General features: G+C 37.3%; 1 protein-coding gene across 1 annotated transcript in view; it reads left to right on the forward strand.

Moving 5' to 3' along the window:
* sparc (secreted protein, acidic, cysteine-rich (osteonectin)) overlaps positions 1–10,830 on the forward strand; it is a 40,859-nt gene extending 30,029 nt beyond the window's left edge. The window contains exons 7-10 of the mRNA XM_041797723.1: positions 3,272–3,405; positions 4,775–4,923; positions 6,934–7,082; positions 10,089–10,830. Of these exons, the coding sequence (XP_041653657.1) occupies positions 3,272–3,405; positions 4,775–4,923; positions 6,934–7,082; positions 10,089–10,117 (461 nt within the window). The 3' untranslated portion in view covers positions 10,118–10,830. The remainder of the gene's footprint in view (positions 1–3,271; positions 3,406–4,774; positions 4,924–6,933; positions 7,083–10,088) is intronic.
* Positions 10,831–12,697: the final 1,867 nt, after the last annotated feature.

Raw genomic sequence — 12,697 nt, forward strand, 5'->3', positions numbered from 1 at the left:
ATGAGCTGCAAGAAAATGTATCTCTACTTCCTGTCTTTCAACCATGTAAGTGGTTATATGCTCTAGATATAAACACATTTCAGTGTAGGCATTGGCAATCGAAGGCTTTGGCTTAACAAATATGTTAAGAAGAGAAAAACAAATCAATACAAAATAATATACAATCACAGTGGTTGAAAAGAAGGATATCCAACACAGACTGGTTGACCTACATTGGTTCTAAATGCTGATAAAGGTCAGACTCTTAAAAATGAAGTATGCTACAGTTTGACTATGTGAATGGTGGCCAGTTAGGTTCACAGTCGATGACGCTGAGGTCAGGGTTTCATTCTGAAGAAGTTGTTTTGTGCACAGGGCCAAGCATTTCAGACAAATTTTCTTGAACACAGAATAGAAATAAGCAAATACTTCAACTGACAATTGAGAGCTGAAAACCCACTACAAGTGGAATTCATTCAGATTATATGCAGTGTTTATATCAAAGAAATAGATAAGAGACAAAAGATTGTAAAGGAGAATGGCTGACTGTACAGGTTACGCATCAAGACCCACTAAAAAATACCCTAAGAGAAAATGCAGCCCAGGTTTTTGAAAACCACTCAAATTTATTTAATACATTTTTGGACCCTAAATGGAATAAACACAGATGAATAAAGAGGCAAGACACAATAAACAGGTTTAAAAAGCACATCATTACAGAAGAAAACACATGCATACATCCTATTTTACTCAATTTTTCCAAGACAGCATAGAAAAGTCATAATTTCTTGAAGAATTTCCATGTTGTCTTGGGAAAATCAGAAGTGTTATCCAAAGAAAAGGAGATAAATGAGTAGAAAGCTTGAAACAAATACTGAAATTTACTCGCATTCAAAGGAAAAGCTAAAGAGAGCATGTATAAATTTACCCTATGTCTACTTAGGGCTTCTGTTTAGAATTTGGGCCTCATTTTCCCCAGGCACACCTTCACGACCCATAGGAAAGAGCTATGCAACCCACTTCTGGGTCCTGTTAAGAAACCAAGTCCAGTCCTGTATTTTGTGGTGGCAATCTGGATATTTTACTGCTCCTGATCTGGTTAGATAACCTGGCACACCACATAGACTGTTTTACTGTTTCACGTACTCATCGCTTTGGATATAGTTAACATCAATCTGGGCAACAACCCGTATACATAGTAGGCGTGCACCACCCCAGGCAGCTGTTATCATTGTTTACTATCAGTGGAGCCAGTTTGTAAATTAAACTCTTGCCAAATTCAGTCAAAGAAGAGCAAAAACATATTTACTAACAAGAAAATTTCTCAGTGTGGTTCATTTCTCTTCTTTTAGTAACAAAGAAGATATTAGCATTAATATAATCTCTTAACCGACTGCCACAGGCTCTCAGTCACTTCAACTAAACCACACCGCTAGCGACCACTCCTTTCTCCTCAAATGACTCTGATTAGTCTGGTCATTTTCGGCCAGGAGCCACAGCATTGACTCGAAACTTTGCATCCACCTGATGACAGACATGGAATCTGGCCAATCCATTGGTTTTCCAGGGTAACAAATCTGAGCCTCCCTGATATGGAATCATAAATAACACCTGTGTGATTCTACCTTTACTGTAAGTTTCTCAGGAAACCTACAATAGTCACTGAGAATAAGCAGAACAGGAAGCATCTACAACGCAATGTTGTGTCCTTTCATGGCTCATAATCATGGCAGCAACACAACTGTACCTGGGCAAAGGAAACAATGACTATGAAGAGCAACACCTGGCAATATGAGCAACAGTACGAGTCCCTTTATGATAGAATATTATTCTCAAATTTGAAAGATTCTGCAGATTTTAGGGCAAAAAAAAAATGCTCAGCATTCTGTTTTTATTTATTGACTAAATGAAGAGATTATCTCACCACATTAACCTGGATTTCATCTTGTTATCTGTGGGATTTTGTTGTTGTTTTTTCTTCCTCTGTGATTATTTTGCAGCTTGTGGTTTCTGTTTGTGTTTCCTGGCTGCTTATGGATCAGCAGAATCTAAATTTCCAGCGTATTTTGTTCTTGTTATTTCTTATTGGTGTGATAAGCTTAGCTGTTGAATTCTGCTCAGTCGTCTTGGTTCCCAGTGCTCGGTGTGTTGACTCTGAATGATGAGTGGCTCAGAGAGTCGTGTCTGGCCTGCAGGCTGCAGCTGAGGATCTGTTCAAACATGCCAACTTCGTTTCTTCAACTGTTCAAACTCAACCTGACACACACACACACACACACACACATATTAGGGAATTATTCAGGCCTGAAGGGTCCAAATGGAGATCAAGGTGTTGTTCAGCAGTGCAGGATCAAACAGGCTTTGATTGCAAGATGCTTTAGGAGGGATGGCGTGCTGTTCTAAAACATGGATCATTGCAAGTTTTTTTAAATGCAATCTCTTTTCATGTGCAGTGAGAATAAATGTGCACCTGCAATTCAACAATGAAGAATCAGAGTCAAGTTTTACTGCCAAGTTTTGCACACAGGACTTCAAGTTTTGGTGCAAAACAACTTGCAAAAAGAAAAACATTTAAAGAATTATTAGGGATATAAAAAGTATGTGCAATGTGGAGGAGGTTGACACATGAGAAGGTATGACAGTGATCAAGTTATATTGCAAATATCCTAATGGAATAAAACACACATATGGTGTGGAGTTGTAGCGTACAATACACTTCAACAACAACATACTTAGAATCATATTAAACCAACCATTTATGCTGTAATAATCATATTAAACCAACCATTTATGCTATAATAATCATATTAAACCAACCATTTATGCTGTAATAATCATATTAAACCAACCATTTATGCTGTAATAATCATATTAAACCAACCATTTATGCTATAATAACCTCACAAATACAGTGCATTATTGTCATAATGATAAACTAAAAAATAGCTCTCCACAAGCAAAACAATTACTATGATTATTTGTAGATAAAAAAAGTTAAACTTCAAAGAAAAATTGCAAAAATAAAAGAAAACTTTCAAACAGTAAGGGCTTAGTTGAGTGGTTTAGTAAAACTTTGCTGCAACACCAAAAAAAGGTAGAGTACAAAAGTCAAAGACAGCAGTGCAGCCGATCAATATGGCTCTGATTTATTCAAATATATCAGATTTTTTTTGTATTCCAAACTGAGGGTTTAGACCTGAATGCATTGCTGCATATTTTTAAAGAAGCAGCATGATTTAAGTTTACGTTTCCACTCTCGTATTCATGCTGACATTGTGATTTCTGTCCTCAGTCATCGAGCCCTGCCTGGACACCGAGCTGAACGAGTTCCCCCTGCGTATGAGGGACTGGCTGAAGAACGTTCTGGTGACTCTGTACGAGCGTGACGAGGACAACAACCTGCTGACTGAGAAGCAGAAACTCAGGGTGAGGACGGGATCTGATGTAGCTTGATTTGTTGTTTAATTTGTCCGTCCAGGTGGTCTAATCTGTGGAAAGTCTCTCTTTAATTTTAGCTCTAGATGTAACATCAGCTGTGTAACAGACGGATAAAGAAAGCTTTTCAAACACTCGTCCTTTTGACATTTCTGAGGCAGAGAATAGTGGCGATAAAAGTCCCTCAGACTGACAGCAGATAACTCAGAGTGCTTTCACACCTCATACATTGAGTCCATTTATGCTAGAGTGAAGTTGAAGACCAACCACACACGCAGTTTTATTGCTTTTAACTCCTCTAAATGGCTCATAAAGAACAAGTTTTACCCAAACAGTTAAAGACCATTATCTAATCAGACTGTGGAAATGTTGTAACTGAAATAAGACTTTAAAGAAGAGAGAAGTTTTGTATCCACTGTAGAAACTTTACTAGAACCAACACTGCTATTTCTGCACAGATCTGAGTCTGTTTCATTCTTGTGGGTCTTTAGAGTAGCAATAAAACCCAAACAAGCCTTTATGGATGATTAAGTAATTACCAACAGCTTTGAATATGCAAACCTAAGTGGCCTGTGCTGCAAACTTCCAAGAACATTTCTATCATGCTCAAACAGAAATGTTATGCAGAAGAATTTTTTAACAAGTTGCAACCATTTTGCATTGTATTTTGAATATTTATGCATGCTTCTGATTGGGTTTGCCTCGCTTTAGTAGCTCTGGAGTGCAGTGTGCAAGAGCATCATCAAATGAGCAGAACACACCCACAACACTCCTACAGGAAAGCACAAAAAGTTTCATCTTTAAAGCTTTTCCTGAAGCTCGTCTGATTCCTCAAAATTAAACAAGCCTTCCCAATTTTATTTAGATTTTAACTTTGAATTTAACTAGATTTAGGTCCCTTAAAAACTTTACACCTTTGAGAGATCTTTTAAAGAAATTGCATGTCTTAAAAAGCTTTTGCAGAATCAGAGCCTTTGAAAAGGGCTCTCTAAATAAAGGTTGCATACAGAATTTTAGATTTTTTTGTGAATTTCTTTATTAAAAAAACTGAAATAACACATCAATGTAAGTATTCAGACCCTTGCAAAAATGCTCTCTTCGGTGCAAAACACATGAAATGCAGCTAAGCTTTCGTTTTGAGTTTTTGCAAACTCCAATCAGGCTTTCATGCCACAGGATGCTTATAACAGTTACACCCAATATTTGTATGAAAATTTCCTCTTAATGTCTTCAGATAGCCAACAGCCTACTTCTAAACTATACAAACAGCTGACGGGGGTTCATAAACTCTTGAAAGCTTTTGTGTTCTGGTGTATTTTGACTTCTTAGTAATGAGGATCGTGTCTCTCCAATCTTTCAGGTGAAGAAGATCTATGAGAACGAGAAGAGGCTGCAGGCTGGTGATCACTCTCTGGACCTGCTGGCTCACGACTTCCAGAAGAACTACAACATGTACATCTTCCCCGTCCACTGGCAGTTCGGCCAGCTCGACCAGCACCCCATTGACGGGTATGTAGTTTGACGTGCTCGGATAAATCTGCATCGTTCTTTACAGCTGGAGAAAAAGCAGAGCTATTTCAGTCATTCTGGCATGGCTGCGTCAGCACATGTAAGCTTGCAAACCAAAATATCTGGTGTTGCTCGAGCCGTGGTTGGATTTCTGGCAGACGGAGAGCTGATTGGTTTCCAGTGTGGATGATGCAGCCTCTGATCTCACACCACAAACCGATGGACTCAACAGAGCACCAGCTGCTGCTCACTTTAAGACTACATTTTCTAAAGAAGTGACTGCTGTACTAAATGCACTGGAGGGAGCCTGAATTTAGCAAGAGTTTTATTAGTTTTGCATTAGTGCATTTATAAATTCTGAACGAAGGTTTACTGATGAGGTAAGTGTGCAGAAGCTGGATAACTCCAATAAGATGTGAAAAGAAGTTTGAAATGTATGCAGCAGACAGGACATGGTTTGAGTTTATTTTCTGCATTTGGGTCTGCTGATCCACAGATAGCTTCAAACCTCTTAAAAGGGACGCTTTATTTACCACAAACCCACATGTATGAGCTCATGGTGCAACCTTTTAAAAGCATGGAAAGAAAAAAATGTAATATTGCATTGGTGTAACAAAATGCATTTGTGCTATTAAGTTGGTTGTCACCAAAATTTGCAGGGCATCTTCTAGCCTATACCCACCCTTTGTGTTTGCATGTTTAAATATGTCTTTGCATGTCTGCAGATCCACTACAGGTGACTGAAAATGGGAGATTAGAGTGGGTGCAAACAGCATATTCATTATCTGCTTCTTTTTGAAGGAAGCTGTACCTCTCCTGGAGCTCTTTGGAAAATGCTGACGAGCCTAGCCAGGGTTGTCAGCAGTTCCTACCAGTATGACCAGCTTGGCTAGCTAAGCAGCAGCTTTATGCTACAATTAACTTACTGGCACATAAATACAAGTCAGAGAAAGAGTTGCATTCATCATGCATTGGTGACTTTCTTTTGGTAAAACAGCAATAACCATGGCAGTGACATAAAATCATCAGGGGGTCACCAGATGCCTTAAAGATACTAAGAATATTTTTTAGATTACACAGTTGCCAATGTACACCAATTTTTAACCCTTTTTCATCACTTTTTAAAACCAAATTTTCCAATTTTAGCAATTTTTTACCACTTAAAACTGATCTATGTAAATTTTATAACCTTTCTACCACTTTTAGCTGCCTGTTTTTTCACTTCTAAATCAACTCTTGCCATTTTCTGCCTATTGTTGCCTCATGATTGCCCATATTAACTACTTTTTACACCCCTTTTTGCCCATTTTAACCACATTTATTCCATTTTTGGTAGTTTATATCGATTTTTCATCCCAGACCACCTAAATTCCATCAATTTTTTGCACTTTAAAGCCGTTTTAGCCACTTTTAATCCACTTTTACCACTTTTTGTACACATGCTTACAATTTCATCAATTTTTGGTTATTTTTTGTCCACTTTTATTTAATTTTTGCCACTTTTAAGCCATCTATGTTCTTAAAACATTCAATTTCAACACCTTTTCCACCATTTTTTTCAATTATTCACTAATTTAAGCAATTTTTCACCAATCTTAAATATGTTTTTAACAAAAATCATTTCATTTTAAGAAGTTAAAGAGCAACAGCCATGACAGTGACAAAAATTTACATGCAGACAAATCACTCTTACAAGCCTAGTGCATTGTTTTTGTATTTCAGTTGGATATAAGCGGGCAGAGAGGGTTCAAACCTGGGACATATTAGTGATTTATAAATCTTTGTTGGGTCTTTGAACACAGATCTTAAAAACGGGACAGTACTGGTCAAACTAGGATGTATGGTCACCCTATTCATGAATGTTAAAGCATCTATATGTTTACATTTTTAATTTTCTGCATGTTTTTCCTGTGATAATTTTATTTGCACAGAAGAAAGCAAAGCATTCACACTGTTTTCCCTTCTTCCATCTGTAATCACTGAATTGCTCTCGTGTCTGTATCCCATCAGATACCTGACCCACACAGAGCTGTCCCCCCTGCGTGCTCCCCTCATTCCCATGGAGCATTGCACCACCCGTTTCTTCGAGCAGTGCGATGCTGACAGCGACAAATACATCGCTCTGGAGGAGTGGGCCAGCTGCTTCGGCATCAAGGACCGTGAGTATCTGTCTCTGATAAGAACAAACATTGTTGTTTAAATCATCAATTTCAACCTGTCTTTAGAAATCACCAGTAAATAAATAAGTCCCTTTAAGTATTTAATATTGTAATGTAGTTGTAGATTTACCACAAGAGCCTTACATTTAAAAAAAAAATCAAAATCATGAAATAAAATAATCAAAAACTTAAATTGTTATTTAATCGAGAAAAGAGACAATAAACCCAAGAATACATTCAACATGCATGAGCAATCTTTTCAAAGTGCATTGATTGCATACTGATTTGTCCTTTTACATCCACCGTAGTTAAGCTGCCATATTGGGGCTGCAGCTGGATTCTACTCACCTTAGCGTCTTAATGCTCTCACAGTGATGGAAAATAGGACACCACTGTTTCTCTGAGTGGCTCATTTCACTTTAAAAACTCTCAGAAAGTTCAGAGGTCAAGTCAAAATTCTTTGTGGCTAAGCTAACGCCATTACTTTTGCTCTACCGAAGTTCCTCATTTTCTCTCAAACAGGAAGTAGTGTACCCCTAGCTTACAACTGCACAGATTTCAAAGTAAAAGCATAACAAGAAACATTTTTTTAGAGCATTACCTCCTCAGAGAAAGCAACTAAATATGAACTCTTGAAAAATGTAAAATGCTGTCACATTAATTAACTAGGCATTGATGAGTCATTTTGTACATGCACTCCTGCATATTTCCTAGTGTACAACAGTGTTAAACAGTTTATTTGATGGACTCAGCACTTTAAAGCTATATCCTAACTCTCAGGGTGGTTTCACATTCGGGACCCAGGCCCAGATCCAAGTACAACTGACCCTAAACTCTGGTCCTTTTGATCAGAGTGAACACAAACATACTGTGCTCAGATATGGTGCCTGGGTTCACTTGAAGAGGCAGTCTCAGGCGTAGTTCATGTGTACTCATCAGCATGGAGCTTTACAGGCTGTTCTTAATGTTTCCTGTCTCTTTAAAAACTCCTGTATCAGCACAGAACAGACCTATTTCACCGTCTAAGCTGCACAGAAGACATAGAACAGGGGTGTCAAACTCAACCACAGCAGGGGCCGAAATCTGAATTTAGGTCTAACCTGAGGGCGCAGCAGGGCCAACATTTAACCATAAACTGTCAATCTTATTTTCACAGGTAATTCATAAAGGGGGAGAAAAACTGATTATAAATGATTTTGAGGTTTAAAAAAAAAGTCAAAATGATAAGTTTAAAGGCTCAAAATCTGATATTAAAAGTTAAAATTTTTGTTAAAATAAATAATTCTGTTTTTAAAAGGCAAATATATCAGATAGACAGTAAAAGTCATGAGTTTAAAGGTCAAAATATGAAGTAAAATACAAAAATCATGAGTTTAAAAGGCCGAAATATGGGTCACAAAATGAGATAAAAACTAAATTTTGAGTTTAAAAGGTCGAGATATAACTTAAGATTTAAGAATGTAAATCTAAAAGGTCAAAATATGAGATAAAATTCAAAATTGTGAGTTTAAAAAGTGAAAATATGGGATTAAAAGTCAAAGTTAGGACTTTAAAAGTGCAAAATATGAGATTAAATCTGAAATCATGATCATGAAATTTCAAAATATGACTTGAAATTTAAAACTGGAATCTAAAAGTTCACAATATGAGATAAAAAGCCAAAATGCTGAGTTTAAGACCGAATTTTCAGATGCAAATTAAAAATATTTAATGAAAACAAATTAATTACCTTATTTTCTATCTCATTATTTTTATTCTGTACTTCTTCACATTTTTCTGACTTAACAAGGATATTTTAAATCTTCAAGGTTAAATTCTCATTTCTATATTGGAGGAAATCTGCAGGCCTCAGACCTGCGGGCCAGTTCTAGTTAAAACCAGGTAAAAACTGCACCATGGGCCGGATTTGGCCCCTGGGCCTTGAGTTTGACTTCCCTGACGCAGAAGGAGAAAAAGGTCATTTTCAGTGTTTTATATAATAATCAAAACATCCAGCATTGAAACCTATGATTGACTAGTGGCCAGTCGAGGGTGCATCCCGCCTCTCACCCAAAAATGGCTGGGATTGGCTCCAGCCTAGTGGAGGGTATACAGAGATTACCCTCTTCCATTTTAGTCTCCATAGAGTGGACCAACTCCTAAATGAAGAGTGCATTGATTTAGAGTCATACCACTTCTGCACACACCACTACACCACTGGATACGTTGACTGGACACAACAGATGAACACCGGTTACTAATTTGTTCTGTTTTATTTGTTCATGCCACATTATTTGGCTGATGGCTGATGTTTGTAAACAGCGCCACCATTGGCTGATACTGTTGTTTAACCCTTTACCTACTGACCCAGCGCCGGCGCTGTTTTATATGTCCGGAGTATTATTACCGTAACTCCATCAAAGTTTGTCGGATCAGAAAAATTCCAACGGTGTTGGAAAGCTGAGAATTGTGGGCATTCGCACATGTATGGCTCATTACAGTACTCACAACCATATGATGTGGTCATTTATAGCAAAACACCAGGTTTTTATTGTTTTTCTTTTAAACTGCTGACAATTCCATATAATGTGCAATAATCATTAACTAGATGTTGAAAAGTCAAGTTCAAGTACTCCTGGGGAAAAAACAGACCAAAACTTTCAAACTTCCAGCCATAATAACAAAATATGTCCAAATCACCTTTTTAAACTCAGTAGGTAAAGGGTTAACTGGTGCATCTGTACTGAAAACTAAACATTGACTAAAATTAGCAACAACCTTAATGTCATTTATACTTAACCAAAATAAGCTTTGTTTTATGAGTAGAAAAACTCAGAGTCAAAAAAAAAACTTTTTCAAGAGTCTAAAGCAGTCTTATTAACAAGTAAAATGTCAGGCACATTGAAAGACAAGAAATAACAGTAAAAAGAGCAAAAATAAAGTCCAGAAGTTGATAGTATTTCTGCATATGATGCCATATTGATCATATTTGTCCTGATGGATGTTTTTGTGTCTTTGTGTTTGCAGAGGATGTTGACAAAGAGCTCATCATCTAAGCTCCTCTGAGCAGCAGCAGCAGATTGACAACTCCTAGTCGCTACTAACGGGACGAGGTGCTGATCCCTAAGTTAATATAAATCACAGTAACGGTGCTAATTGCAAATAATTTTTATTTTGTTTTTTTAATTATGACCTTTCCTACCTATACCACTAAAAAAAGATTACAAAAGAGAAACGTGCACAGTCTGTACTAACCAACCATCACATTTTTTATGAATTCTTTTTGTTTGTTGAAGAAAAACACCCAGTAAAGGAAACTAAAGACCTCTGATGTAAATGTATGTTGTTGACATTATTCTGTGTGCTAGGATTTGTTCAGGGCTTTAATTGGAGATCACGCTGAAACAAAGGAGACAAAACTGTAAAGATGAAAATAAAGTTTCTAAATAAATGCTCCCTTTGCTTGCTTTCTACAAAACACTGATTTAGTTTTTGGCACTCTTTTGGTGGTGGACTCTTTTATCATTTTGTGTATTTTGGTTTTTGATCTTTTGACTACTGCTTTAAGAGTTGTTCATTTTTATTTTCCATATAGATTCTGTGTCCCGGACGAGGACACGCGTGTACTGATATTTGAAACAATAAAGAGGAAATATTGTTTGGACATTTCATGAGGGGAAAATCTCGCAGGCTGAGAGTTTTTCTCATAATTCACATGTTTCTGAGAGCACAAGCTAACTCTTCAATGAATAAAAGACTTATGAAAAGATCTGGAAATCTCTGCATGCATTCATATCTGCGTTTCTTTCTCCTCTGCGGAGGAATTTTATGTTGAGATGATCTGACAAGTTATCAGCGAGGCTCCGAGGAGGCCGGTTTGTTTACGTGCAGGATTTCATATCCCTGAAAGGATCTAGTGTCACATCTTTTTCACTATAGGACATTGAAATGAATCTCTTTGTAAGAATATCACCCAGATGAGTCAGTGTTTTGTGTCACATGTGCTGGAATGCTGCCTTTGTGCAGCTGTTATGCTTTTAAAGGATCCCATGTGAGTCCAGTTTGCACGAGACACAGAACAGACACTTTACAAGCTACAAAAACAAGCCTCTTCTTCCTTTTCCCATGCATGCTGTTGTTTTTCTCAATGGTATCTTTCATTAAGGACTCATAAGATTTGATTTCCACTCTGTCTAACTGTAACTTTATTCCTTCTTAACGATGATTGCTAAAGACTATACAGTCAGCCAAATTCCTCAGTTGTAGATGTTGCAAGTCTTTGGAATCCATGATAACTGCTGCATGAACTGCAGGAACATTTCACAATTTATTTGCCAGAATTTTAGAGTTCCTGTGAAGAGCTTTTGGTTTAGCTTGGGGTTGAAACTTTTTGTACATGCAGGATATGGAACCTTTTGGCGTCATGAATGAATGTTAGAAGCACTTTTAAAAAAAAAAAAGAAAACCATTAGAGTTTGTTTACATGGGCCTGAATATCCTGATAGTGGGCCTCATCCCAGTTTTTAATCATATATGGGATGTGACATTTACATGCACACTTAGGTACCTGGTTATTCATATCCCTGTATACTATTATACATCTGGGCTATCATCACTATTACTCTTATTTTGTGCAGAAATAATGCTTATTTCTTAAAACCCAATCCACAGTAATTTGGGAGAAAAAAATAGATTATTGTGGTTAAAAAACAGCTGATTTACCACCCGGATCATGATCTGTCAGAATCCACCCAGGACTGATCATTCAGTCTGTGAGATACCAACTCTGTCAGGATGAAAATACACACTTAAACTTTCAAAATAAAACCAGATTAAACCAAAGGACTGAATTTCTGGTTAGGATAAGGCAAGGTAAGGTTAGTGTACCAAGAGTTAGAAGTCAAAACGTGGCCTGCAAAACCTCATTACAGATGTTAAATATGAAAAAACCCGTCCTGTATGAAAAACACTAACAAAGCAAATGTAGCTAAGGCTAAAGCTAATGAAGCTATGTTAGCTACATAGCTATGTAGGTAATGTAGCTGAAGACTGTACACCTTTTACAATTTGCAAGTTCAATTCAATTCAAACCTTTATTTATTCTTGAAATGACATTGAGGTTTCTCTCATTTTCAGTGCCGTTGAGATTACAAGCACATTAAAATCACAGCACAATAAAACTAAACATACAGAAACAATCATTTAGAACAACAACAGCTAATCAGTGACAAAGATAGATGAATTAAATCAGGTAAAACAGGTAGAATGTGAAACACATTGGCAAGAAATCAAAGTCCTAAACTCTGAAAACTTCAGTCTTCAGAGTTTGTTGGAGGACGTTCCATGAGCTTGGTAACCTTGCAAAGCAGATGGATACGCCCGTTTCCTTGTTTTTCACTGGCGACTCCATCTTGCAAAGCTCCCATCTGAACCGTTTGGGCCCGGTTAGAAAGTGACAGGACCAATCAGTGACGAGGAGCAGTACTTTCAGGCGCAGCAGGGTCGTGACGTAAGCAAGCAGCAGCAAGAGCTGGTGTAGTTATGGAGGAAGGAAAAAAAGAGAGATTATTTCTTTATTATGGGGTTAATTTGAACTGCATGGCAGTTCTAGGCGGCCATTTTAAATATCTGGATTT

The sequence above is a fragment of the Cheilinus undulatus genome, linkage group 10, assembly GCF_018320785.1.
Source record: "Cheilinus undulatus linkage group 10, ASM1832078v1, whole genome shotgun sequence".
NCBI classification, from domain to species: domain Eukaryota; kingdom Metazoa; phylum Chordata; class Actinopteri; order Labriformes; family Labridae; genus Cheilinus; species Cheilinus undulatus.